The 22,605-nt window shown below is 33.9% G+C and overlaps 2 protein-coding genes across 3 annotated transcripts; one reads left to right on the top strand and one right to left on the bottom strand.

Moving 5' to 3' along the window:
• Positions 1–578: 578 nt before the first annotated feature.
• LOC142644338 (protein DETOXIFICATION 27-like) lies at positions 579–5,576 on the bottom strand. 2 transcript variants are annotated; one of them, XM_075818977.1, is made up of 9 exons: positions 5,181–5,576; positions 4,464–5,005; positions 4,056–4,142; positions 3,889–3,945; positions 2,275–2,513; positions 2,072–2,190; positions 1,719–1,805; positions 1,513–1,618; positions 579–997 (listed from the first exon to the last, which is right to left on the bottom strand). In XM_075818977.1, the coding sequence occupies exons 1-8, from the start codon at positions 5,463–5,465 to the stop codon at positions 1,568–1,570; spliced, it is 1,467 nt and encodes a 488-aa protein (XP_075675092.1). In that variant the 5' UTR covers positions 5,466–5,576; the 3' UTR covers positions 579–997; positions 1,513–1,567. The 2 variants fall into 2 exon arrangements, with proteins under 2 accessions (XP_075675092.1, XP_075675093.1); XM_075818978.1 differs by having other exon boundaries at positions 4,056–4,121.
• Positions 5,577–17,303: 11,727 nt separating this feature from the next.
• On the top strand, positions 17,304–20,615 carry LOC142606485 (cationic peroxidase 1-like). Its single transcript, XM_075777828.1, has 4 exons — positions 17,304–17,543; positions 18,702–18,893; positions 19,548–19,713; positions 19,990–20,615. Exons 1-4 carry the CDS (start codon positions 17,331–17,333, stop codon positions 20,370–20,372), a joined length of 954 nt encoding a protein of 317 aa, XP_075633943.1. The 5' UTR covers positions 17,304–17,330; the 3' UTR covers positions 20,373–20,615.
• The last annotated feature ends 1,990 nt before the right edge of the window (positions 20,616–22,605 follow it).

The following is a 22,605-nucleotide window of genomic DNA, read 5'->3' as shown; positions in this document are numbered from 1 at the left end:
ACAGGCTTTTCAATTTGAGATTATAAAATATTCTCGGTTAAGTCAATTCTTTTATAACATTGAATTTCTCCACCTCTTGTTCCCGTTACCAAAGAGTCAAAGACATACATTGTTTCAAACAGAGTAATTTAGTCATCTAGGATGGTGTCATGGTAATTATAAATGCTGAAGGACAAAGTTATCACAGAATCAGTGAAAAAGTCTAGCCAATTAACTACTCTTTATTTATTTTATTTTTTTTTCTGGGGTTCAACAATCGTTGATCTTGACCTTCACAAGTTATATGCTGTGCAACATGCTTCAAACTATTTTTTATGTACCAGTATGATGCAGAACTAGTAACTTTGAAATTAAGATTACTAAGAAGAATGTTGTTACAAGTTACAACTTACAATCTGTTGGGGACGTTTTGCGACAAGGGCCAAAAATGTGAGATTAGCCCAAATCTCCCCTTGGGTTCTTTAAAAATGTTTATTTGTGAAGAGTCAAACTCAAAATTCTAAATGTATAATAAACAAAAGGCTAATGGTGTTTTAACAAAAGAGAAATCAAAATGTCATAACTGAAATACAAGAAAATGCAGAAAAAGTACACAGGTCCGAAAACTTCGACACACAGTCAGCGAGAAGAGGAAATTAAGAGGAGTTGTGAGGAAGAGAGGAAAGGTTCCTCTATACTCATATTTCAACGCCCCAGCTTGGACAGCTCATATTTCAGTTTTTTTTTTTTTTTAAACAGTTTGGCCTAATTAATTTACCAACATTTTCCAGTTTCATAGCATTGAATTTATAAGGGAAAAAAAAGGCAGCTGCAAACTTTAGCCAAACATATGTTCACAAGTTTGACGCAGTAAAGCAAAGCAAGTCATTCTGTCAAGGTCAGACAGAGAATCAAGGCCTAACATTCATGAGGGTCACCTGGTTCTCTTCATCAACAGTGAGTAGAAAACGGTTTTTACTGATTGTCTCTGGAGGATATTGCCAGCAAATGAACAACCCTATAGTGACATCATCTCATTTCAATAGGAAACTCAAACAATTCAAGGACAAACGAATTCACAGAAACATTTTACAACAATCAAGGCCTATTTTTTTGAATTGTACTGCAACAGCATACATTAAGTTCAACTAATGTCTATATTAATGAAGCTATACATTTAAGCTATTACACTATAACTAGGGATTTCGTAATAACATGACAAAATCTTGACTTTTATCCAAGAAAAATATATCTATTAAGCAGCATATCCCCACTTATATTTTAAAAAGAAAGTTCGATTAATGTATATATTAATTAAGCTACACATTTAAGCTATTACACTATAACTAGGGATTATGTAACGACATGACAAAATCTTGACTTTTATTTTAAGAAAAATATATCTTTTAAGCAGCATATCCTCACTTATATTTTAAAAAGAAGTCGTATTTGCCATTTCGGTATCATCTCATATTGAGGCTTCATACACATACATCTAGACAGGCCTTAGAGATAGGTGAAGTGGTCACTCACACTTCGGATAGAGAAACATCACATGGCCACAAATTGTGCACTTGTTGAGATGAGATTAGTGTCTGGAAGCTGCCTCATTTGTTATAAGTATCTGAGCTTTTTGTGCCTGCGAATGATAATTTAACCCCAAAAGCATTCAAATCATATTTTTGAAAAAACAATGCCAAATGAAATGGTTTTCAGAGTATCCCTATTTCGATCATTACCTCTTTTTCCCACTCACATCTCAGTGTGATAATAGCTAATATCAATGTCTGAACCACAGTTCCACTAATCATTCCAGTCCAGATACCCTGCTCATTCAATTATGAACATGTAAAATCAACAAATAATACTGGAAGAAATGCATCATCCAATAGAAGTGATGAATATTGAATATGCTGTCTTTATAACTTTGGAGTGACTTTTTTTCTATTCGTGTCTTTGCGGCACAGTCAATTTTGGCTTCTACATTTTATATCATGGAAGATTCAAGAAATCAAGGTGTAGTTCTATTTACCATGCCAGAATATGTGTATCCTAACACATTGAAGTATTGGCAACAATGCAACACACGTACCATAATTCCAAAATGAAGTGACCAACCCAAGAGAACCCCAAGAGGGACCCCAACTAAGTAGTAGCTGCCTATGTTTATAAAAGCCACTTTAGCTTGCCATCCAGATCCAATAGCCACACCTGAAAAGCAACACATCACACCAAATCATTACACGATACTTGCATTTGCAATTTCCAGGACTGAGTGCTATTTCTGAATCTTACCTGAAAGAACAGGTTGAATGCAATTGAAAAGAATAGTGAACGCCAACAAGACAGCTAAATCATTGACCATTTCAATAACAGAAGCGCTGGAGGTAAAGATCATTGCAAGATTCTCAGGGAAGGCTATGATTATTGACCAAAATAGGAGTCCAACCATTAAGGAGGACAACACTGAGATTGTAGTAGCAAATTTTGCACCTTTTGCATTGCTTGCACCAAGCTCATTTGCTACACGTACCCTGAATTAAGTGAACATAACATGGTTAAAAAAGATGGGTGGAAAAAGTGACTTTTGTTCACCAGCATGGCTATAGTGTGAAGGGATGGATTGTTTTTTAGATTGACTACCATACTTTTACCAAACTTCAAACTTCAACTTTCCTGCCAATGTTGTGTGGTTAATTTTTTTGTGCCTGGTTAGAAATTAGGACTCTACCTCCTTTTTTACATCCTCCCATTTCACTGCCCTTTTTCATCCTCCCCCTTTCCATCATTCCTATTCTTCCTCCTACCAAAACACTACGTAAAGCTTATATCATAGAAGCTAACACTAGACTATTGGAATATTATCTGCATCTTCCCAACCAAGACCCAAAATGAGTTCACTTTATTTCGGATGAACTCACAAAGACACAAACTCAAAGACTCCCCTCCTAGACTAGCAATGCCGCCGGGCACGCACATGCGCGGGGGGTGGGGGGGGGGGGAAGCTAATAAAGTTCTTCTTTGGCAACTATTAACATATATACATCTGCGTGGTTACATTGAAGAGGTAAAGATAGGTTTCCACCAATCATCAGCAGTGAAATTTTCTAGGGTCTTATGAAGCTAATGATTTTGATAATCTCATATTCAAATGCTTTAACCTCTTGGTTGGTTTTCAACACAAAAAAGATAAAATTTAAAAGAACTCCCTCCACTCCAAAAATTACTCAGTAATTACTAGAGATGCTATGAAGAGAATCCAAGATATAAAAAATGGGGCATTTATTTGAACCCATCACATCCACTAATGAAGTTAAATGATGCTGGGAAAATGTTATTAAATTAAAACACTAATAATTGACATTTAGCTCACAGAAAAGACGATCGGGTTTTATCTTGTCAAATAATTAGATTTTCTCTATTGAAACTCTCTTTCAAGAACCTTGAACCTTAACATATTGTTTGCCTTTAACAATTAAAGCAAGCGGGTAAATTAAGCCAGAAGCATTTTAAGAAAAGATGATATTATATCATTGCGGAACTGCATGTCACAAGAACTGCCTTAATTAGTTCACACACTCAAAAAAAAAAAGTCCGTAAATGTACTGCTTACAGACATCATTACATGGGGCAAGAAGCAGTATGATTTCCACACTTGGGAAGATAAGGCTTATAATAATTATCAAACTTATGTTTTAGTGGGAATGGGGATAGCATTGGGCAAGTGAAATGATGATGCTGGTGACATATAGGACTTCTTAATCTGTAACTCTTGAACCTCAAATCTTGCTTCTCACATATTATCCACATTTTCACTGTTTAAATTGCATGTTATATTCCTATTCTACCATACACATTATGTTTTACTATAAAGAAGAGTGGAAACAAGACTTAGAACCAGCAACGTACCCAGAAGCAGCCAGAAATCCGAGAGGAATCATCGACTCCCAGCCAAAGATAGTTATGCTGCCAAAACAGCGCGACATTGAGACAATAGTAAGATACTAGAAAACAATCAAACAAATACACATTGACACATAAGCCAATGACACAAGGTCTTGAAATTTGGAACTAACCAGATCGAAAGTGCATCAACTGCAACCTCAGTATTGTGCAAATACCCTGACACTATTATCAATACCCTGTAATAAAAATTCTCCAACCTTCATGTGCGCGCGCGCACACACAACAAATGTAAGATTAAATCAAGGGTCTTAACTGTACAAGTATCAGGCTTTGATATACAAGAAGAAAGAGTGCAGCACAGGTAATGGCTTGCACTAAGTAGAATACACTTGTCAATAATTCATTGATTTGCACGCATATATAAGTTCATTGTGTTTGTGTGTGTTTTTCTTGATATTTGTGCATAATTTCACTCTATTTTTTGAACAACATACAAAAATATCAAGGAGTATTAAATGCACCTATACTTTTGCCTAATCAATCATATAATGTGAGAGAGAGAGAGAGGGAACACATACGCGACCATAACCCCAGAAGCCAAAGAGAGCTTAAAAAACTCCCAAAGCCCAACGAAAGCTTGACCCGAAAAACCAGTCCACGAATCAGCACACCCACCACATACAACATACACAAAAAGTCCCAAAACAGACACCCACCACGAGAAATCAAGCGTAAGGGCAGCCCCAACAATCCCCACTCTTAGCTTATACACAAAAAACCAACTAACAAACATATGGAGTGCAAGAGCACCCCCTGAGATATAAGCAAGAACCCAAGTCTTCACTTGGCTCTGCAAGAACCTCTGCAACGTGAACTGAAATGGGAAACTCAGGTGCATAGGAATCAACCACATTGCCACCAAACCCGACTGCTCCGCCACCGCATCGGTCTGGCCCATAAGCTTTAGTATTGGCGTTGCAAACAAGAACAAGGGAAGTAATAAAATCGAACACGAAAACAAAACTATCCAAGAACGTTGCAAGTAAATGCCTAACATGTGGTACTGTCTGGCCCCGTATGCTTGGCCACATAGCGTTTCAAGAGCACTCGCCATACCCAACTACATCAAAATGGTCATCACGCGTTAAAATAATGGTTAAATGATTAACTTCATCGCAGCAATTTGAGCTTTTCTGAAGTATTATAGTGAGAGGAAGTGTTAGTTTTTGGGACAAGTAGTAGTCATGGCGATGAAAGTGAAAGATTAGAAAGGAAGAGAAGGGAAATGGGAGTACCAAGAAACCGAAAGTGATGGCGATGATGACGGTGGAAGCGATGGAAATGGCGGCGAGGTCGAGGTCACTGAGGTGGCCGGAGAAGGACTGGGTTATGACTGTCATGGAGAACATGGCTAGCCTGCTGAAAATGGAGGGTCCAGCAACTGCCCACAATTTCTTCGACTCTAACCATGTTTGTCTAAGCAAACTACTTGCATTTAATTCTTCTTGTTGGTTTTGTTCTGAGGTTGATGTTAACAGAGGTTGTTGTCGTTGTTGTTGTTGTTCTTCTCTCACCCCCATGTTAATTCTGGTGACAAAATATTTGGAGCCAAAGTTAAGAACTAGAAGTGCGTAAAGTACTGTTTGTTTTTGTTTTCTAAAACGGGAAGTAATTTTGTTTTTGTTTCCTATATTGTGGGACTGTGAGTTGGACTAGGAAAGTAGGAATTGTCGATAACATAACTACATAAGTGAAGTTGGTTTCTTGGGGCCCGACACAACGAGCGGCTATTTTCACAAGACATGTCACATGTGGTAGTTTCAAGTTTCAACAAACAGCATCCGATGAGGGCTTCGGCCAGGCCAGGGTCAATACAATCAACGAAACCTTACCGTAGGGCCCATTAAGCTAATACATGGGCTGTGTTATTAGGCCTCCCTGCTTACCCATTTAAACTTTCAAGACTCACACACACCCATTCCTCAAAATGAAGTTCGAGTTTTGAGTAATAATAGTAACAATATATACTCGTTTCATATTCCATTTTTAAAAAATTATTTTCATACCGTTTTGAAAAAAAAAAAAAAAAAAAACTTACTACCAAACAGTCCCTAAAACTATTGATTTTTTTTTTTTACAACTCTCACATAGAGGGATTGAAATTCAAATAGGAGAAGTAATCTTTCTAAAAAACAAAACCACATATTATGTGTGTGTTTGGCAAAAAATTAAAAAGCCAGCTTATTTTACTATTCAGTTTATTTTTACTACTATTTATAGGTCCTACTGCACTTTTTGGTACTATTTATGGGTCCCACGGTATTATTTCAGCTAACTTTTATCTTTAACTACAGTAGTTTTAGTAAAAAGTTTTTAGTTTCAGCAAAATAAGCAGATCCCAAACAGACCCTATATATATAAACCCGTTTTTGTTTTTTTATTTAAAATTAATTAATTAAAAGATATGGGTATTTGAGAGAGTTTTAGAATTTATGTGTGGATATTTTGTTATGCAAAATGGTGAAACCCAAATATAGATTATATATTTCAAGGCTATTGATTTCATTTGTTTTGATTGGAACGTCACTTTTATTGGGATATACTACTTATACCATTTTAATTATGCACTAATTGTAATAGAAGTTGTAAAATTGTTGTGTATATACTTCTTGGCCAATTTTTTTTAATAAGTTCTAGTCTTAGGAAAAGAAAGTTCGAATTAATAAACAATGTATTATGAGGTATATATGGTTCCAAACTAATTAGTGATAATCAGAAGATTGATGTGCCCAATTCAAAGTCAAATATTGCCAACAAAGAGTCCAATTCAAATTCTAATACTTGCCAAACATAAATCAGTCAATATCACTCCCGTGATTCTCTTCTCCGTAGCACATCCCTTGACTTAAGCTAATTTTTTGTAATTGTAATTTGCTGTAATTGTAATCTCTACCATTCGGGGAAGTTTGTCTATAATCTTTTAGTGTTAATATAAAACAACATATGTCTTACTGGGTGTGGTTTCTCAACCCAACATAAACTTTGTATTCTCTATTCCTTTATGGTTTTAGAGCTATGTCCACCAACCTTTAGAAAAAAAAAAAAAAAAATCTTCAGCTTTTCTCTTTTCTTTGCTTTAGCTAATTTCAATGGAATCCACCAATTCTTCAACTAGTGTTGTGGTACCCAGTCATTCAGGATTCATGTCAATTAAACTAGACAGAACCAATTACCCAATCATTCAGGGTTCAGATTGTTCCTATTTTGAAGAGCAAGAGTTTGATGGGATTTGTAGATGGTACAAATCAATGTCCTCCAGAATCTAAATGTAACAAAGATGGTAAGGAGACCACTGAAGTGGATCCGTCTTATATTACTTGGCATCAACAGAACCAAATGATCCTCAGTTGGACCAATAATTCTCTCTTCCCACCAATGCTATCCACAGTGGCTCTTTCACATCAGCATATGCAACCTGGTCCTCATTGCAGTGTATTTGATTCATAGACTTCCAGCTCAAGTCTTAAATTATCTCACTCCATATGAATAGCTATTTCAAAAATCTCCCACTTATGATAGTCTTCAAGTTTTTGGTTGTGCATGCTTTCCTTATTTGCGACCCTATAATACAAATAAGCTGCAATTTTGTTCTAAACAATATGTGTTTTTGGGTTACTCTCTTAATCATCAAGGATATCGATGCCTTGATTCAAGCACGGGTCGTGTCTATTTATCCCGTCATGTTATTTTTTATGATTCTTCATACCCATTTGAAGAGACTATGAACACTATTTCTGCAGAGAAGGGCTCCCTGGAATCTTTGGTACCTACACTAGAAATGATTCAACGAACTCAGCTACATACATCACCTTCTTATTCTAGACCTCCACCCATTTCCCCTTTTATACCTCAAACTCCTCAAATGCCTACCCCACTAGATTTTGTTTCCCTCACACAAAGCTCTCCTCCTCATATTTCTAGCAACCATCTTGTAGGTCCTTGTAGGTTCTTCTCCTATGGCTTCTCATCCCAGTCCCATTATACCACCTACTTCATCCCTCACAACTTCTACTTCAAATGCATCTTCCATTCCAAATCCATTACCACTTAATCTCACATCACACACTCTCCTAGAAAATTCCTCCCACTCCATGTTCACTAGAAGAAAAGATGGAATTTTCAGGCCCAATCAAAAATATGCAATGAATGTGGTATATGATTCTCATTTGATTGAACCCACTTGTTATAGCCAAGCGGTTAAACATGCGAAATGGTGTCATGCTATGAGGGTTGAATTTAATGCCTTGCAACGGAATGGCACTTGGTCATTAGTCCCTCCTCGTTCAAATATGAACATATTGCCTAATAATTAGGTGTTTAAAATCAAGGAAAAATTTGATAGTATTATTGAGCGCTATAAAGCTCGTATTGTAGCAAATGGTTTCAATCAACAGTAAGGTCTTGATTATACAGAGACTTTTAGTCTGGTTGTGAAACACTCCAATTTTCGCATTGTTCTTATTTTAGCCATTCATCAAAAATGGCCTATCCAACAATTGGATGTTCAGAATGCATTTCTCCTTGGCCTATTATTTGAGGATGTGTATATGCGTCAACCTTCTGGGTTCATTGATCCTAATTATTCACACCATATCTGTAAGCCTCATAAGTCCCTCTATGGTTTAAAACAAGCTCCTCGACAATGGTTTCAAAGATTTTCTGACTATTTAGAGGAGCTCGGTTTATGTGAGTCTAAGGCTGATTACTCCTTCTTCACATTTCGTAAGGGTGCTTTGATCATTATTCTACTTATTTATGTTGATAATATTTAGATCACAGAGAATAGTTCATCTCAAATTTTTAAGCTTATACAGAACCTTGGGAAACAATTTTCTATGAAGGATTTAGGTCCTTTGCATTTTTTTCCTTGGTCTTGAGGCAATATATAGCTTTGGTGGTTTGTACCTAACTCAAACAAAATATACCATGGATCTATTACATCGCACAAAGTTTCAAGATGTCAAGCCTATTTCTTCTCCTACTGACACTCAACATAAATTGAGTCTTTATGATGGTGATCTTCTTCCTGATCTTATTGAATATCAAAGTGTTGTCGGGGCGTTACAATATTTGACACTCACTTGTCCGGATATCTCTTTTGTAGTAAACCAAGTGTGTCAATTCATGCATCAACCTACAACAACTCACTAGATTGCTATCAAAAGAATATTGCGTTATTTGAAGAGTACTCTGCTCATGGTCTCTTTTATCAGCCTGGTTCTCTATGTTTAGAAGCCTATTCAAATGCTAATTATGTTGAAAACCCTGATAACTGTCGCTCTATTGGTGGCTATTGTATTTATCTTGGATATAATCCCATATCTTGGAGAGCCAAGAAACACTGTACTGTATCTCGCTCAAGCACTGAAGCAAAATACCGTCAATTGGCATGTTCTATAACTAAGATTTCATGGCTTTGATCATTGTTCAAAGATTTGGATGTCTCTCTATCAACACCGCTTATTTGGTGTGACAATATTAGTTCTATCTCTTTAGCTTCAAATCCGGTGTTTCATGCTTGCAATAAACATTTGGAAGTAGATAACAATTATATGCGTGAGAAAGTTGTTCACAAGGAGCTTGATGTTAGCTAAATTTGTACTACAGATCAGGTGGCAAATGTTTCCCCAAAGGGCTTTCTTCTGCAGTTCTGCGTGCTTCAAATTATTGACAAACACGCTTATGGTACGCTCTTGTCCCATTACCTTGTGGGGGTGTGATAATTAGAAGATTGATGTGTCTAATTCAAAGTCAAATATTGCCAGCAAAGAGTCCACACATATTGATATAAAAGAGTCCAATTCAAATGCTAATACTTGCCAAACATATATCAGCCAATATCACTCCCGTGATTATCTCCTCCCTAGCACATCCCATGACTTTAGCTTTTATATAATTCTAATCAGGGCCAGCCCAAGAAAATTTGGAGCCTAAGGCGAAAATTTTATATGGGGCCTTTTTATATGTACACATTAATTAAATTAAATTATATAATACTAATTAAATTAAGATTAATTTGATGTAAATACAGAAATTGATGAATAATATTAACTAAACTAAGGATAATTTTACATAGAGGATTGAATATCATAGTTGAACCATAAATTCAAACAAAAAGAACTAATTTTTTTTAAAAAAATAAACTTACCTTAACTTGGATATATGACTATGCATAGTTAAGTATAGTTGTAATCTAAATTTTAATTTTATATATTCTTTTTAAGAGAAAGAGATAAATATTATTTGGTGTGTGGCTTTGTAGGAGATTAGTTTACAAAAATTAAAGTCTCAAACTATTAGAGGAGATTAGTCATCATTGATGATTGAAACATTTTAGGGTTTCAATTGGTTTAAATTTCTATTGGTCTCCTATTTTGGAAGCCTTGTTAGAAATTGAAAAAAAAAATACTAAAGATATTACAAAATGTTCACAATATAATATTAGTAATTGATAAATTTCAACAACTTAATTTATTTGTATTTGAATTATTACATTTTTATGTGATAGGTGATATGTCAATTAAATCTATAGTAAAATTTGTGATATCTTTAGCATCACTGTAAGTGCACAATTGTACCCGGACCCAAAAATAAATGTTGGGTTCAGACCCAATGAGCCTTATACAATATAATTTGTAGAGTATGGGTTTGAAATCTAGGTTCGGGATGTTGGAGGTTTGATTAGCAAACTAAAATGTTACAATCTGTGCAAATGATGAACGAATATGACAAATATATCTCCTCGGACGTAAGTCGAGGACGATTTGTATAAATACTCTCTTTTTAGGCCAAAGTTTACAATTCTTAGTTCTCTTTTTAGTTTAAGAGCCAATCCCCTTCTCTTTCCTCTCTCGTCTCCTTATATACTTCTTCCTCTTCACTGTTCATCCACATGTCATACAAATCTTTCCCTTAGATACTTGTCCCATCCACCACCTTCTTGAAGTCTTTAAATAATAGCAGGAAGGTTTAATTCTATTGTTCAGAGGTCATTTCCCCATTAATGCGGCTAGGGAGGTAGATGCAGGATCTTTAATGTGGAGGTAGCAGCGTTTTCCCTAGATATTTCTATCACATCCTTGCGTCTAGAGGGTGCTTGGATCACCCTCTTACCCATTAATTTTTCCAGAATTCTGCCTTTAACCTTCTTGACGAGTCTCAGGGTCATTGCCGGGCCAGTCCGAGGTCCGAGGAGACATTTCTCCTCGGACAACTCCTCGAACCTTTATAGTGCATATTGACTTGTGGGCCTGGAGGCCTTAACCAAAAACAAACTGATACCCGTCAATAAAGCTCAAAACCCAAATGTTTATTCGGGAACTTTTACCCCCCACAATCACTCTTAAAAAAAAGTATCAATTATTTAAAAAATGTTATATTTTTATAAAATTTTTGGTCTTTTACGAAGGGAGATGGTGCCTTTTTTTAATAGAGATTTTTTTATTTTGCTGTGGGGCCTTAGGCCTAAGTCTAAGTTGCCTAGGCCTTGGGCCATCCCTGATTGTAATTTGCTGTAATTATAATCTCTACAATTTAGGAAAATTTGTCTATAATCTTTTAATATTAATACAAAATAGTATACACCTTTATAGGTGTGGTTTTTCAATCCAACATAAACTTTGTATACTCTATTCCTTTAATTAGTACCAACCACAACACTTTCCTTCATCAATACCTTTTGTCTCCTGTGACATTTTCTTTTTATGATATCTTTGGCCAACCATGCCACACTCTTGTGGCCATCGAAGTTGTTGCCGAAAATCCACTATTCGTCGTTGTCCATTGTTATTGTCAATGTTTGTCTTAAATGCATATGCAATCCTTGAGCCACCGTTCTGTTGGTATCCTCTAGTCACTGGTGCATTGTCCTCTAGCCACAATAGTCATCTTTCGGCCTCCATCCATCATTAATTAATAGTTGTCATTTACTACGATCTTGGACATTTCAATTCATGTCAAGCTCAATCCATTCTACGTCTGATTTGCTATGAAGCACGGGTGCGGGTGCGGGTGCGAGTGCGGGTGCGGGTACGGGTACGGGTGCGGGACTCGGCAATTTTTGAAAAAGGTGGGTGCTGGTGCGGCGGGACTCGGCAATTAAAAAATTATTAAAAATATTTTTATTTATATTTTCTATATATTTTTACTATTAAAATATTCTTAAAAAACATATTACTAATTTACTATGCCTTGATTCACAAAACAAAGAAAGAAAAAAAGCAAGAAACACAAAACACAACACAAAACCAAAAAGAAAACACAAAAGAAGCAACAAATATTCAAAATAAAATTAAGGAAGGATAGATTTAGGGTTTTTGGGTCTCATTTAGAGCCGATTTCGGCTGTTGCAGCATGATTTTCGGCCTGTTTCGGCCTGTTTCGGCCGTTTCGGTCGCCGGCCGATACGGCCCGATACAGCCGAAACAGCCCGATTCTGGCCGAATCGGCTTGAATCGGCGCCGCGTCGTCGCGATTCAAGCCACGTCGGCGTGAGTCGGCTGGAAAAAAAAACGAAAACACGTGGCCGACGCGGCCCGACGCTGCACCAACGCGTGAGCAGCGGCGTCCCTCGCGCGTCGCCGCGTCGCGCCGCGTCGGATGCGGGTGCGGCACCTCCAGCGCCGCGTCCGTGCTTCCTAGCTGATTTGGTCATTTATGGCCTAAGGTTAATTTCTTTTCGCAGGAACTTTCATTCCAAACTCGTGACATCTTTTTCTTTCTGCAGGAACTTTCATTCCAAACTCGTGACATCTTCAAGCTTTCATCTTGAATTTGAGAGGGTATATTCAAATATATTAGGATGTTATTATAACCAGTGGCGGCTCTAGGAGTTTTTTTTCAAAGTGTTCTTTAAGAAGCATAAATTATACAATTTAATAAAAAGAGAAATTCATATATTGACAACAATAACAAAAAAAAAAAACACGCAAAAACATGCATAATAGTCTCATTATCAATGCTACAAGTTACATTTCTTTTAATGTACATAACCAAGTAATCGTTTATTCACTGAACGTAAAACAAATTATTGAACAAAATTTAATTTTATTGGCATAAAAAACAAAAAAACTAAGAATGTTCCCAAATTTTTTTTGAGGGATAAACAAATAAAAATTTTAAATTATTATATATAATTTTGTTTTCAAGTACCCTTGCCTTAGGGTGGCGCCGCCGCTATTTCAGCCGTTATTAGAAGTTCAAAGAAGTTTCTTTCTATATCATTTTATTTTCTTCTTTTTGTTTTAACAAAAAACTTAATATTACACCACCGGCTTCTAGAAGTCAGGCATATCCTCCAGTCAACTACTTTCAATGTTTATATTTCCCATCAATCTAGTCAAATCCGCTTGCAATTCGATTACTGTTTAGCGTTTGGCAGTGGATTGGTGATACCCCATTTCCTAAGTACTCATTAGTCTATTTTTTATTTTTTTTTTGAGAAGGCAAAATGCTTAACAAATCTTGCAGCAGGTCCAGTTGTACTTGTACCGCCCCATCTTATAACCCTATTTATTTGTGTGGCTAAATGAGAGGGGATCATTTTCCTACTAAACTTGAGAAAAATTTTAGAGAAAGAAGAATGAATAAATAGCACACCACCAACAATAGATTAAATGGCAATGAAATCATAATATGACATATACACATTTATAAACATATTTTTTTGGCACTTATTTTTACTGCACAAACATTATTACACATTATTCATTTCATGTGTTAAACGTAAATATACTTAAAAGATGTAAATATCACATGAAATTATAGATATTGTATATATGTGCAAAGTGTATGTTAACAAATGTGTAAAAATATTTTTCATTTTACTTTTGGTAAAAAAAAAAAAGAAATTCATTATAACTCAAGCAAATTTGTTATAATTAGAAGTATCATTTTCTCTTCCATTTGGGATTAGCCATTTGTTTATTATTTGGTATCAAAATTGTTCACTCCTGCAATCCACTTTATCTATCTGTCACGGATGAGAAGTTTGTTGTTTGTAAGTCGAGCTGAAATAATGAAACATTTACAAAGATTTTGTTGCTTATCATTATGTAATAATAGCCTCATTGCATGCATTTTGTGTGTGCAATGAGGCTTTTTTTTTTTTTTTTGGTCTAATGTACATGAGATTAGGAATTAAGCAAACCAAAAATTCAAAAATAAATAAAAGAAACTGATGAGTTTTTATAAAGTTAAAAAAAAAAAAAAAGTTGGAACTTGGCCTTGAGTGAAATATCAAAGTGGACTGAAAAAGTTTTTCTTTTTTTAATTTTAATTTTTTGGATAAGTTTGTTTTAAAAACATGGATTAGTAGAAGAGTGTTCTATTTTGTAGGCATTTTACATGGAATTGGAGATATATTTTTATCAAGTTGTTCTCAAGTTTTGTCCCTATTAAACATAGGTTTTAGGAGCATTTCTGAGTCACATAAAAGTTTAGTCCAAAGAGAAAATTTTTATTATAAATAGTATAGATAGATGAAGAAAAGAACCTAAACCCCCCAAATTGAAAACATTTTGTAGTTGTTGTTGTTGGTTTTTTGCTGGGCTACATATAAATAACACGTGGGCTTGACTGAATTTTCTCAAAATAATATAATAACACGTACCGAGGACCTTTCCTTTTTATTTTTCTAAGAGGAAAGGTGACCTTTTTATTCATTTTTGACTGGGTTATCTACTGCAAGTAGCCTAGTACATATAGCAAGAAAATGTGTACTTCATCAATCCATACTTCTTCTTCATCTCAATCCATTGTGCATGTCTCGCCAACTTGTGTGTTGTTGCCATGTTCTCTTTTCGGCCTATGTGAGATAAATGCCAAAAACGAGGGCAATTTGATATAATTTATTGAGAAAATTCATTCTCGTGTGGGTTCAATAATCAACATGGCACCAACTTTTCTTAATTATTAAATGGCAAGAGACAATTGCATGGCTTAGATTCAATGATTTAGCCAGATGAAGTTGAAATTTATAGGCATGAGAATAGTCTTTTAGAAAACTACAAATCACCCACTAGGCCAGGTTTGGCAATTTGGAACGTTAGCAGATTCCTACAAGCCAATTTGAAGGAATATTATCGTAGATTCAACATCAGCTAATGCCAAAAATCCCTGTTCTTGAAGACTTTTTTGGCTGTGTTTTAGAGATTGATTAATTATGAGCTTGGAAAATTCCAGTGTGGAACTAGAACCATGCATCCTTTTAAGAATCTCTAAAAATCCCATGCCTTTTTTTTTTTTTTTTCCTGATGATCCTTTGTATTATCTGTCTGACCAGCATCTTTTTAAAACGAATTCAATTACTATCAGTCATTTTCTTTCTTTCTCTTTTTTTTTTTTTAATATTTCAATAATTTCAAGCCAGAGAAGTAATGGAAGTATGACGTATATAGTTAGCGTGCCATTGCGTACACAGTCCGTCGATGTTGATGCACAAACTGACATTCTCTGAAGTTGTTTTATGAATTGTATTGAGCTTTCGACCTATGCGAGATAAATGCCAAAAATTCAATCTCTTGCGTACACAGTCCGTCGATGTTGATTCACTCTTTTTATTTTTTTATTTTTTTTAAGGCAAGAGACAATTGCATGGCTTATATTCATTAATGCATTAGCCTTATGAAGTTGAAATTTCTAGGCATGAGAATAGACTTTTAGAAACTACAAATCACCCACAAGGCCACCTTTAATTTGTCTGATAGTAGGTGTTGAGGTTTGGCAATTTGGAACGTTAACAGATTCCTACAAGCCTATTTGAAGGGATATACCAAAAATCCCTGCTGTTGAAACTGCTTTGGCTGTACGTGTTTTAGAGATTGATTAGTTATGAGCTTGGAAAATTCCACAGTGTAGAACTAGAACCACGCATCCTTTTAAGAATCTCTAAAAATCCCATGCCTTTTTTTTTTCCTTCTTATCCTTTGTATTATCTGTGTGTCCAGCATCTTTTTACAACTAATTCAATTATTATCAGTCATTTTCTATCTCTCTCTTATTTCTTTTTAATGTTTCAATAATTTCAAGCCAGAGAAGTAATGGAAGTATGACGTAGCCAGCGTGCCATTGCGTACATAGTCCATCGATGTTGATGCACAAACTTTGACATTCTTTGAAGCTGTTTTATAAATTGCATTGAGCTTTCTAATTCAGTATTTTTGTGATGTGCTCTTCATGTGAAGTGGCAGTGACTACTAGTGTTCAAATTTCCTCACCCAAGGAAAAAAAAAAAATTGTGCCGATAATTTTTGTAACTTACACTAGCGTTAAAATCTACATCTCTCCTTCACTTGTTGTAACAATTTATTAAAAAAATAAGTGTATTAGCTTTATATATATATATATATTATTGTATGAATAAACATACTCTAAAAAGATACATTTTTATAACAAAAATATAATGTTTGATGTATTATATTTGTATAAAAATAATCCAATATTTAACTACAATTTTATCCCATTATAATTATTTCTTGTCCAAGTTGTGTCAATACCATTATCACAATATACATAGTTTATAATTCCGTGTTTTTATTTATAGCAAATGGATGTTATTTTTCTTGAAAATTCAACCAATAAAATTGAAATATATATATATATATATATAGACACACACAACTCACTTAATTAGTGTCCCTAAAGTAGTTGGTTTTTTATAATATCTTATGAAATTACATTAAAATTCTATAATTATGTTACTAAATTGAATACACACTTTTTCAATTCTGTGTTTAAATTTTTTATATTATAGCAATCATATGTTTATTTTGCTTGAAAACTCGACCAAAATTGAAAAAAAAATGTATATTAAATATATTAAGCAATTTATAATATTTTTTATAATTTCTTACGAAATTATACAATATGCTACTAAATTGGAACTAATGAGAGAGAGAGAGAGAGAGAGAGAGAGAGAGATTATCTTACATATACCTTATTTTAGTCTAGAATAATTGATTTGAAAACTCATAATAAACTGGTATGTATTTTTTTCTCAAAAAAAAAAAAAAAATGGCATGTATTTATATTTCTTTTTTCTTTTCTTCGTTTATGTCTTATATATATATATATATATATATATATATATATATAAAAATTAAAACCTTAAATAAAATGAAACTCATATTTTTTGTCAATTTCCCGTTATTTATGATATTGAGAAATCCTTGTCGCTTCATGCACTTTCTTTTAACCTCTACCAAAAACCATTTTCGTTAAATGCAAAAGAGGTTGACTGGATGCCCTTCTGTACTCCACAATATTTACATAAATTAATTATTTTTAGAAAGAAAAATGCGGTTTCACTACTGCAGCACTAATGGCTATAAATATCAGTAGGATTTAACCAGTTATGAGGTATAAGGTTTTCTTGTTTTAGTAAAGTCATGGCTTTCTTCTCCTCCTCTATTCTCTCCTTTTCTACTTTATTCTTGTTTATGTTGGGAATGGCTTCTGCTCAACTATCATCCAACTTCTATTCGAGTTCTTGCCCTACGGCTCTCTCTATAATTCGAGGCGTAGTAAACACTGCAGTGTCCAAAGAGAATCGTATGGGGGCCTCGTTACTCCGCCTCCATTTCCATGATTGCTTTGTCAATGCAAGTCTTATATCATTTTTATTTTTAATTCCTATCTTTTAGCTTTCATCTTTAACCCACCACAACGTGTTCCAAAAGACAATAAATATATATATATATATATATATATATATATATATATATATATGTATGTATGTATGTATGTATATGTAATTAACTTACATATAATAATTTGTCCTTCTTCTATAATTATTATTTTCTTAATTTAGAAATATTTTCTTTTAGAATTGTTCGAGCACCTAACTATTCCCTCAATTATGTGTAATTCCCTCCCCCATCTCATACACACCCGGCCCCCAAGTTATTATGATGTGAAATCCTTGAGGATAATCCCAAAATTCTGGCTAAAAGTTTTGAATTCAAAACTTTATGAATATCATGAGGCTTTAGGATTAGAAACTACTAAATCAACTCATTCTATTAATCACATTTATTGTCACATTATTTGTATGTCCTTTTAAATAAAATTTGTAATTATTTTACTATTTTCTATTTTAATTTAAATCTACACACAATCGCATATATAAGGTAGTAATTTCACTTATTGTATACCATCAATCACTAATTATTCTTTCTTTTGAGAATCCAACTCAAAAGAAAAATATATAACTCCATACCTATGTTTTGCACATAGTTATAACTATTCAGGGTCCGTTTGGATACTGCTTATTTTGTTGAAAACTGAAAACAATAAAAAAAAATAATAAAAACATTACTGTTCACAAAATTTTTACTGTTCACATGCCTAAATTCACTGTTAATAGACAATGAACAGTGTAAGAGGCACTCAGCTAAAAAAAAAAAACACAAAACATGGCCGCAAAAATGCAATCAAACGCCACCTTAAATTATCTTTCACATTTTGACACTAACTTATTTTGAATAATTTTTTGAAAAAAAAAAAATTGAATAAAAATGGTAAATTACTGTTCTTCCAAAAACTTAATTTAGGACTGGGTAAATTTAATCATAATTTTAATACATTTCATCACGTGTGGTTTTTTTTCTTATTTATTAAATGGAACCTAACACATGTGATTTTCAACATTAAATAAAAAGTAGAGTAAAGTTCATGTTCAAACTTAAAACCACCTATTTTTGATACCATGATAAATTACTAATTGTCATATATATATAATATTGTGATGTTGTAAACAGGGTTGTGATGCATCTGTGTTGTTGGATGACACCACCAATCTCAAAGGAGAGAAGACGGCGGTGCCCAATAAGAAATCATTGAGAGGATATGAGGTGATTGACGCCATTAAATCTCAACTTGAAAGGCAATGCCCTAGAGTTGTGTCTTGTGCTGACATTTTAGCTGTTGCAGCTCGTGATTCTGTTGTTAAGGTAAGCTATCATCAAAATCTCTTACTACTATCATATATTTTCATTCAAAAATATGAAAAACTATCATTAGTAAAAACTATCATATCATAGCTAAGATATAGCTATCAGAAATGTAAGAATAACTATCAATTTTAATGGCTAGTTTGGATGGAGAGGAAGGTAGGATGAGTAGAGTAGAGTTGGCCAAAAATAATTTATGGCCAACTCTACTCTAAGCACCCACCATCCAAACTGGCCATAACTGTCTCATTATAAGTTCTATTCTATTGTCTTTTAGTTTGGACCATGCAATATCTACTCTTAAGGTAACCCTAGCAAAGGTATGGTAACCCTAGCAAAGATATGGATATTAATATATATATCAAAAGATATTTATTATGGAACGGATACCATAAATTCAAATTTATTGTATTTATAAAATAAAATAAAAAAGTTTAAAGAATAAAAATAAATAAAAAGATTGGCAATCAGCTTTTATTTACATTCAAAAAAGAAAAAAAAAATTGTAATTCTTCGTATTAAAAATTATGAGTAGATAAATTTTTAATATTGTTAATGACTAGGACATACCGATTAATTGGTCTATGATATATATTATTTCCCCTTAATTATTTACCTTTCTTATCTTTTCTTTTGTTGTGTATGATTCTTCAGTTGGGTGGCACTACATGGACCGTTCCATTAGGCAGAAGAGATGCAACCACAGCCAGTTTTAATGATGCCTCAAAGGACCTCCCTTCCCCCAATTTAGATCTTAGTGCTCTTAAATCTGCATTCCGCAAGAAGGGTTTTACTGCTTCAGAAATGGTGACTCTCTCAGGTAACAACAAATTTAGATACACAAAATTTTTTCACAATTGTTAATACGATTTGTTATAATTGGTTCATAATAAAAATGTTGTCAATAATCGGTCAATCTGTCCATGTAAAAGTAATATTTTTGTGTTTTTAACATTGTCCCTTAGTTTTAACTTAAAACATTAATTTTAATTTCACCTCTCTCTTTACAATTGCTTTTTTGGGTGTATGAATTTTCACCAAATTATAACAAATGTACTCTTTTTTTTTAACTTCCCTTTTGTTTTTTTCTTTGTAGGAGGGCACACCATAGGTCAAGTAAAATGCAGTATAATTCGGACTCGTATCTATAATGAGACTAATATAGATTCAAACTTTGCGGCATCATTAAAGAAAAACTGCCCCAGTACAGGCGGAGATTCTAATTTATCTCCTCTTGACCAAACTGCTAGAGTTTTTGATAACACTTATTTCAAGGATTTAGTGAAAAAAAAGGGCCTTATGCACTCAGATCAACAACTCTTCAATGGTGGCTCCACAGTTTCCCAAGTGAACACCTATAGCCAGAACTCAGCAAAGTTCTTCTATGATTTTGGGTGTGCCATGATAAAAATGGGAAACCTCAGCCCACTTACTGGCTCAAAAGGAGAGATCAGAACCAATTGCAGGAAGACTAATTGATATTAAGAAACCTTTTTATTTATATAATTACTTTTAGTTATTACAAATGGTTAAAAAATGCATGTGACCAATCTTGATTAGTCTCCATATCCAACCTCACAATTTTGGTTGGGATTAAGGATTGACTGTTATTAGTTGTTCTATACATGTGTCAAAAACTAGGTCCACTTGTAACTTTATAAAAGTATAAAGTTACCCAAAAAAAAATTAATAAAGTGGATTGCTCCATATTTGTCTTCTATATACGTTGGTTTCTTTTATTGCTATTTTTTTTCTTCTTACAAGTGAATTTTGATTCGAAGAGAAGGGATAATGAAAATTATGGTTCAAATTAAATTTAAAATTAATCAATTCATGATTCAGATTAACTATTACAAATCAAAAAAAGAAGAAGATATATTCAATCTTATACCATTTAAAATTTTGAATTACAAAACATTTTGTATATTATTGATCTATAAAATAAAATATATAAACTAAAAAATGGAGAGTACCCTTTCCCCAAAAAAAAAATATATATATATATATATTGGACAACATGTAATGAAACATGCATTATCTCTATTTAAAATAAAATTTCACATAAGTTCACTTGAGTTTAAGAGTAATAATTATACGAATGACCATGCAATTGACTCATCTAGAGAAGATGAGTGTTGGGAGGAAGCATGTTGAAACTTCAAAATTATAACATCTACATGCAATTTAACTGAGTTTGTTAGGTTCTAAGAACTTTAGATTTAAATGTATTAGAACACTAATTTGTAATGTTGGCAAACCATGATCAAAACGTTTTAGTCTTGTTTGGATTGCTCAAAGTATGTGTCTTATATGTAAAGTTGGAATCGAGTTGCTGCAGAATTTACTGTGCAATTCTACCTGGCTCGATCGATCGAGAATTAGACTCGACCGATCGAAAGTCGTGTAGATTGTTTTTCTGCAGATTTTTCCAACCCAACCCAAGCCTATTAAGGATTAGGGTTCCAGATCTACTTTTCCCACTATATAAAGGAAACCCTAAGCACGTTTTTAAAGGCTTCTAAGAGAGAGAAGAGTGTGCCTCTTTTCGGATCTAGGGTTTGTACCCAAAAGCTCTCTAGAGTCTTTTTTGTTGTTTATGTTGTGTATGTGAATCTCTTATGAGATCTAGAGGTGTTTGCCTTCACATATACTTAGGGTTATCAAGAATCAAGATTATGTCAAGAACTTGATGATCATTCCGTTGCTGCATTAAAGAGCTTAAAGATATACAAGCGGGAGTGCTTGTACTTGCTGGAGAATCCAAGAAAGGAGTCCGTGGTCTCGGAGCTTGCACGTGGTCATGTCAATAAATTTTCTACTGGTGGGTAACAATAGGATGTTAATGGTCTAAGTCGCTATTGTATAAACTTCAATTCTTTCATAGTGGATTCAGTTTTACCTTGAGGATAGTTAGGTTAAATCCTTCCCAGGTTTTTTACCGGTTTGGTTTTCCTAGATCATCATATCATTGTGTTATTTATCATTTCCGTTGCTTTGCATGATATGATTGTTATTGTTTTAACCTAGATCTGAATAATAAACCTAAGTATTCACTTGGTTAATTAATTAGGTTAAACAATCTAGTTTTACTGGGGTCTAAATTCTAACATGAGCCTATTTGGGGCATTTTTGTTTTTTAAGATTATATATTAGGATTTTAAGTGATGGCTAATTTCATGATAAATTTATTTAATTATTCAAATATGTATAATTGTAATTGTGTGGTGTAATCAAGGTTGAAAACTAAAAAGGTTATTGTTGAAGGTGTTGGTATGTAGTTTTCAGTGGAGCAAATTTGCTTGATCAATTGACCGAATTGACAGTTTCAGCATACATTTTCGCAACTTTCAGCCTAGCTAACCTATAAATGAAAATCATTGACCTGGGCTTTCATAGCTTTTCTGTAACCAACCAACCCTAGAAACCTACACCGATTCTAATTTTAAACTACAATGCAACTTTAATGATTTAGAGAGGAAGACAACCATACTAAACTAATACAAACCTAGAGAAAGCCTTCTAGTTCTTCCTTTCTCTCTCATTGATACACCTTAGAGAGGTTTATACTTCCAAACACATAGATCACAATACTAGCTTTGGAGTAGTTGTTTGAAATCAAAAGAGATGATACCAAATCTTCAAAAAGCCTTAAAGTGATTGAGATATCGGTCTTGTTGTCAGTAGGTTAACATGCGGCAACAAGCTAGTAACA

This window comes from Castanea sativa, chromosome 1 (genome assembly GCF_040712315.1).
Source record: "Castanea sativa cultivar Marrone di Chiusa Pesio chromosome 1, ASM4071231v1".
In the NCBI taxonomy this organism is placed as follows: Eukaryota; Viridiplantae; Streptophyta; class Magnoliopsida; order Fagales; family Fagaceae; genus Castanea; species Castanea sativa.
The sequence above is the reverse complement of the archived record's forward strand: the minus strand, read 5'-3'. Positions and strand labels throughout refer to the sequence as shown.

What these genes read in the sequence shown, in the direction of transcription:
- LOC142644338 (XM_075818977.1), bottom strand. Translation starts at nt 5,465, where the DNA reads ATGGGGGTGAGAGAAGAACAACAACAACAACGACAACAACCTCTGTTA. An exon ending in GTTGATGCACTTTCGATCTG is followed by an intron (nt 3,946 to 4,055) that starts GTTAGTTCCAAA and finishes CTGTTTTGGCAG; the next exon opens with CATAACTATCTTTGGCTGGG. An exon ending in CACTTCATTTTGGAATTATG is followed by an intron (nt 1,806 to 2,071) that starts GTACGTGTGTTG and finishes TTGAATGAGCAG; the next exon opens with GGTATCTGGACTGGAATGAT.
- LOC142606485 (XM_075777828.1), top strand. Translation starts at nt 17,331, where the DNA reads ATGGCTTTCTTCTCCTCCTCTATTCTCTCCTTTTCTACTTTATTCTTG. An exon ending in CTCGTGATTCTGTTGTTAAG is followed by an intron (nt 18,894 to 19,547) that starts GTAAGCTATCAT and finishes ATGATTCTTCAG; the next exon opens with TTGGGTGGCACTACATGGAC. An exon ending in AGAAATGGTGACTCTCTCAG is followed by an intron (nt 19,714 to 19,989) that starts GTAACAACAAAT and finishes TTTTCTTTGTAG; the next exon opens with GAGGGCACACCATAGGTCAA.